Source organism: Siphateles boraxobius, unplaced genomic scaffold (assembly GCF_051911475.1).
Source record: "Siphateles boraxobius isolate OS27281-9 unplaced genomic scaffold, OSU_SipBor_1 20, whole genome shotgun sequence".
Classification (NCBI taxonomy): domain Eukaryota; kingdom Metazoa; phylum Chordata; class Actinopteri; order Cypriniformes; family Leuciscidae; genus Siphateles; species Siphateles boraxobius.
This window is the reverse complement of record NW_027508811.1, coordinates 18,513,368-18,518,962: the sequence shown is the minus strand read 5'-3', so window position 1 is coordinate 18,518,962 and position 5,595 is coordinate 18,513,368. Positions and strand designations below refer to the sequence as shown.

At 45.9% G+C, this 5,595-nt stretch overlaps 1 protein-coding gene across 1 annotated transcript; it reads right to left on the bottom strand.

The window, feature by feature from the left end:
* Positions 1 to 4,312: 4,312 nt before the first annotated feature.
* apcs (amyloid P component, serum) lies at positions 4,313 to 5,371 on the bottom strand. Its single transcript, XM_077236353.1, is given in 3 exon segments — positions 4,313 to 4,936; positions 4,939 to 5,034; positions 5,295 to 5,371. Coding segments are annotated over 3 exon segments (714 nt in total). The 5' UTR covers positions 5,353 to 5,371; the 3' UTR covers positions 4,313 to 4,376.
* Between the last annotated feature and the right edge of the window lie 224 nt (positions 5,372 to 5,595).

Below are 5,595 nucleotides of genomic sequence, written 5' to 3'. Positions count from 1 at the left end.
ATATAGCACATAACCTGATACAGTGTAGCTCAACCAGAAGAGCTAAGTCATATGAGAGTAGTTTGCGCACGATAGTACCTGGGCAGAACTGACCTCTGATTTCCATTACACGAGAGTAGATGTTAAAACTTCATGCTGATTTGTACTCGGCTTTCGCCAAGATAAGCACCAACTAAGACATAGCTTTACAGTAACCTATGCCTCTCCATCCATTTACGCTTCTTTCCATATGGTGATGTAAATCTCCTTCTGTCTAGTGTTAACACGCGTCAGCACACACAACGGCTGCAACCACAGTGCGGTCCCCCCATGACGTCCGTCTGGATTGAGCTGAGTAGGGGACATCTCTAGGGTCTTCAAGTGGGCACCTTCCGTCCTCAGTGTTTCGTTGACTAGCCCACGACACCTCAAGAGGGCTCGACAGTGACTCTGGCGTCCCAGAGTCACCCCCCTCCGTCCCCCACTCAACTCAGCCCAGCTTACTGACCTCTACATCCCTCCTGCTGCTGAGACCTAACCACAATCTCACAATCTCTCCGCAACCGAACCATACGCGCCAACCCGTTTGACTAAGGCTGTCGAGCCCCACTGGTGCGTTAATATGTAGTTTCAGTGGCAACGGTTCCGTATGGCATACCACCTACCGCAAAACACAATATCTGCCCAACCACCCGTCATTCACGCAATATACACAGGAACGTAATGACTGTAAATACTATACAACCTATACAAATAACCAACAGACTCTTCAAGTTATCAAGAATTCTACGAAAGCGTAGCATGGCGGCCTGTACACAGCACGCTAGAATCTTTCCGTCTCAACCACAGCCAGTTGCTGCTCCTTTCTGCTGCTTCAGATAAGTTCTTTTCTGTGCGACGCAACTCTTGGCCACTGAATCCGACGTCTCTGAGGAACCGGGTTGTAGAGTGTGCCACAAAACCTCGACAACCCACTTCCACTGGATTAACCTGGACTCTCCATCCAACTCCATCCAAGGTACATTGTATCTGAAACTCAGCACCTCATGGACCCCTTGCAATTTGCCTATCAGGCCTCCAGGGGAGTTGAAGATGCCATTGGGACACTATCGCACTTATTGCACACTCACCTTGAGAAACCAAAGACCCATGCTAAAATTTTATTTGTGGACTTTTCCTCGGCTTTTAATACTATTCAGCCCAGTATCTTGGCGGATAGATTGGTCTCAGAATTTTCACTTGAACCTAGCTTGATTCTATGGATTGTTGATTTTCTTAGCTGTAGAATCCAGCAAGTCAGGGCAGGAACGTCTCTCTCTGCCAAAATGTCCACTTGCACAGGCTCTCCTCAGGGATGTGTTTTATCTCCTTTATTGTTTATTTTATATACTAATTCTTGTACCAGCACTTTAAACATGTAAGTTAAATAGGTAGGATACTTAGCTGGTCTGATATGCCTAATTTAATCGGTAGTAAAGTGCGGGGTATGGGTAAATATGTGTTAAGTGTATTAGTATGTGTCTTTGTATGTTTAAAGGTTCTCCTTTGGTGTATGATGTATGTTGTAATGCCTACCTGATAGCCATGCAAACAAATTTCCTCACGGGGACAAATAAATGTACTTAACTTAACTAATCCTCGCTGTTCTGCTTCAGTGGCCAGATGAGCATACCGCAGTTTCTTCCTCTCATATGCCTCATCTACCGCATCCTCCCATGGCACTGTTAACTCTATCAGTTGAACTATGCGTGCTGATCCAGACCACAAAACAATATCTGGTCGGAGGTTAGTGGTGGCAATCTCAGGTGGAAAAATAAGCCGTTGATCAAGATCAGCCAGCATCTTCGTGTCCCTAGCAGCTTCCAGTTGTCCTGGGCGAGAATTGGTGTTAGCACCTTTTCTTGGTGGTTGCTCGCCTGGGCGGAGGAATATTGTCTTCTGCGTGTAATTTTTTGCTAGAACAGGCGGCAACTTATTGGTCATACTACGCTTGCCTTCCAATGCTAAAGCCAAACATCGCAATACTTGGTCATGGCGCCAAGTAAACCGACCTTGGCTAAGAGCCACCTTACATCCTGTCAAAATGTGCCTTAATGTGGCAGGTGATGAACACAAAGGACAAGAGGGATCCACTCCTACCCAGAGGTTTAGGTTCTGCGGTGATGGGAGAATATCATATGTTGACCTAATAAGGAAACTGATCCTACTCTCTTCCATTGACCAAAGGTCTTGCCAGCCCATTTTGCGTTGTTCCACACTCTCCCATCTCATCCACTCTCTCTGCTTGGCCTGGGAAATGGCCTTTATACATCTCATTCTCTCCTCCTGCTTTCACATCTCGTTGACTACCAGCTTCCTCCTTTGAGCTGGGCCTGCCTTGTGCCATTTAGGAGGAGCTAAACTGAGCCCAAAACCCCCTCTTCCATGCTGTACCTGTCCCACGATATCCCCAATTTGAAGGTCAGCCTTTGCCTCTACTACAGATTTCTTTGCTGACCACTTTCTACCAGTTTTTACCACAGGGGCTGCCTCCCTTACACATTTGTTGCGTGACTCTGCTAAAGTCATTTCCAGTCTGACCTTGGCACATTTAAACTCCTCGGTTAAAGCAGAGACTGGCAGCTGCAATACTCCTTTACTATAAAGTCCCACTCTGCTTAGGCAGCGTGGAACTCCCAACCATTTCCTGATGTATGAACTTATTAACGCTTCCAGCTTATCCACTGTTATCAAATAAACCTCGTACACAGTCAGTGGCCACAGCAACCTTGGCAGTAGACCAAACTGAAAGCAGCAGAGTTTTAGTTTGCCTGGTACAGCGCAGCTGTTTATGCTCTTCAACCCTTCCACTGCTTGTCGTCTATCTTCTCCCACTCGAACTGGGTCCTTTAGATCCCCATCGTACCATCTCCCAAGACTCTTCACTGGCTTCTCAGAAACTGTTGGTATTGCCTCACCATTAATGAAGAATGTTTTATCTACTACTTTTCCTATAACTATCGAGATGCTTCTTGATTTAGAGGGCTTAAATTGTATTCGTGCCCATTCGATATTATCTGTTAACTTCCCCAATAACCGATTAGTGCAGGCTACTGTTGTAGTCATGGTTGTCATGTCATCCATGTATGCTCTGATTGGTGGTAGTCGCATCCCAGAAGCCAAGCGCTCTCCTCCTACTACCCATCTTGATGCCCTAATGATTACTTCCATTGTCATGGTAAAAGCCAGTGGAGAAATGGTGCATCCTGCCATTATTCCAACCTCTAAGCATGCGGTGCTGAATTTTGGAGTTGAGAAACTAAATTGCAAATCTCCAAAATAGGCTTTCACTAAGTTTGTTATTGACATTGGTACTCTAAAAAAATCAAATGCTGCCCAAAGAAGCTCATGTGGCACTGAACCATATGCATTAGCCAAATCCAGGAATGTCACATGGAGAAGGAGAGATAGACGGTGGCCACCGGCTCCGGCGGCCTTTTTGAACGGTGCTACATGGCGCGGTCCTGCAAAGGGCGGAGTGACAGCTTGAGGGTTGAACACTTCGAGCCGAGCCCGCAGGGTCGACATCGGAAGTGCGTCGCTATGCTCACAAACCCCCGAGAGGGCAAGAGCCGCGTGTTCCTGGCCCAGGCAGAGAGCGCAGATCACATGGAGGTCTCCTTCGCTGAGCGGGGCTCTGCACGAGCCGCAGGAAGTGCGAGGCATCTTGAAAAAGACGCTCGCTGCTCTTTTAAACAGTAAGTTTTGCAAGAAAGCCGGATAGCGTAGCTCGCACGGATGGCTGAAGGTGGCGAAGACGGCCGGCTTCTTCAGGCACTGTCCTAAGCTGGCTTGTCGCTTCCTCGACTGCGGCGGCTTCTCTCTAGATCCAGCGATGCAAGAGCTTCGCTGAAGTGTTGAAAATCAGAGAATAAGCCTACAAACCCTACTTATATACGCTAAGCCACGCCCATATTGGCAGGGTTTGACGCTGTGAAGGCGCGAGGGCCTTCATTGGACGTGATGTCACGTCGGATTCAGTGGGAGGCTGCTGCAGTTCCCACAGGGCAGCCTATGAGCACGCTAGACAGCCTGCTCTAGGTCTGCTACTGCTGCACTGCGTTGACAATAGATACAAAATTAAGGATAATTTTTTGGCTTCAATATCTCGAAAAGATGAATCTTTCCCATAGCGTAAGCTATACTTACGCAATACGAGAGAACCTCTCGTAAGAGAACTCAAGGCCATTGTGTCAACTTTACTCAAGCTGATCATTAAACTGCACCAAAAATGAACCTAATCCAACTCTGTTAGACTGCTCTTATTTGGTCAATATTTAAAAGCAGCACAGAGTTCACTGTCAAGGTGTTTGTTCATTTCTCATGACATTACAATGATATTGCAGCACAGCAGCGCATTATATCTTCTCTTCTTTGGAATAGAAGGTTACTTGCTGCTTTTCTTCCTATTGTGCAGACCCAGAAATGGCGTATTTCAGATTGTGCCAGTTAATGTAATCACCAAGTTTGTATTTGGTCTTTGCCTCCATGTAGGTCTTAATCTGACGGGAGGAAAGGACTTGTTTGTGCATGTACACATCTGATATAAAACCTGTGAAGACATAGGATTGCTGGAACCCTCCATCATATTGTGTCTGATACTGGCCGAGTGTTATGACAATCGCTTCTTTAAAAGCTGCCTTAGGGCCCGCCACCTTTCTAATGCTAGCTACTTCATTCACGAACATCTGTGCAAGACCACTGTTGGCATCCCAGGTCACACCGAGTTCCACTGATTTAAATGTCAACCCTTTGAATTTAACAAGAGTGTTATGAATCGACATCTGGTATTGTTTGAGGTCAGCTGACCAAGATAGTGAAAAGTCTTGAGGGAGGGATGGCATGGCCAGAGAAAACAGAGATGGGTGGGCGGTCACTTGTTCAGAGTAGAATCTCAAACACACAGTGACTGCAGACAGATGGATTCATTCAGGTGGAGCTTCGCCCAGCTGCTGGTGGTCAGCAGTGGGAATGTGATGACCGTCTCCCTCAAACATTTTTGGTCTGTTTTCAGCTCTGTTGGTCATGTAATAGGATGTTTTGAAAACTTAAGGCATTAAAATCTCTTTCAAACAATCTGAAAGAGTTGACCCATGATACACTGGTTGAACCATGATACTACAGTAGTTGATTAAAGAGCAAATATGCAAAGGCAAAAATTAGATGAAATAATGAAAGCAGTCTAAATTAATTCTCTTTCCCCAGAGGTATTAATTAGATGACCCCTGCATTTTAAAAAACATATTGTTAGTATTACATTGCTAGTAGCTACTTACGGGATAACGCCAGACCACAACAGACAATAAAGAAAACATATGAAGCGAGCCTCTGCATGGTCCTCTTGAGTCGAGTCAAGCACAAGAGAAGTAGCCTACCTGACCTCTTCACTCGGCTCTTTTTATACTACACTACCGTAGTGAGGAGGTCACAGCATGTTAGTGCTGATTCGGCAGTTCGGTCACAAGTGTAGATGAGTGGCTGCACGATTTGGCCAAATAACTACCTTATGCAACACAGGCTCACAATGCTCCTTAAACAATTATGTTATTCCCTCAAAACACCATGTTTTTTTACCAT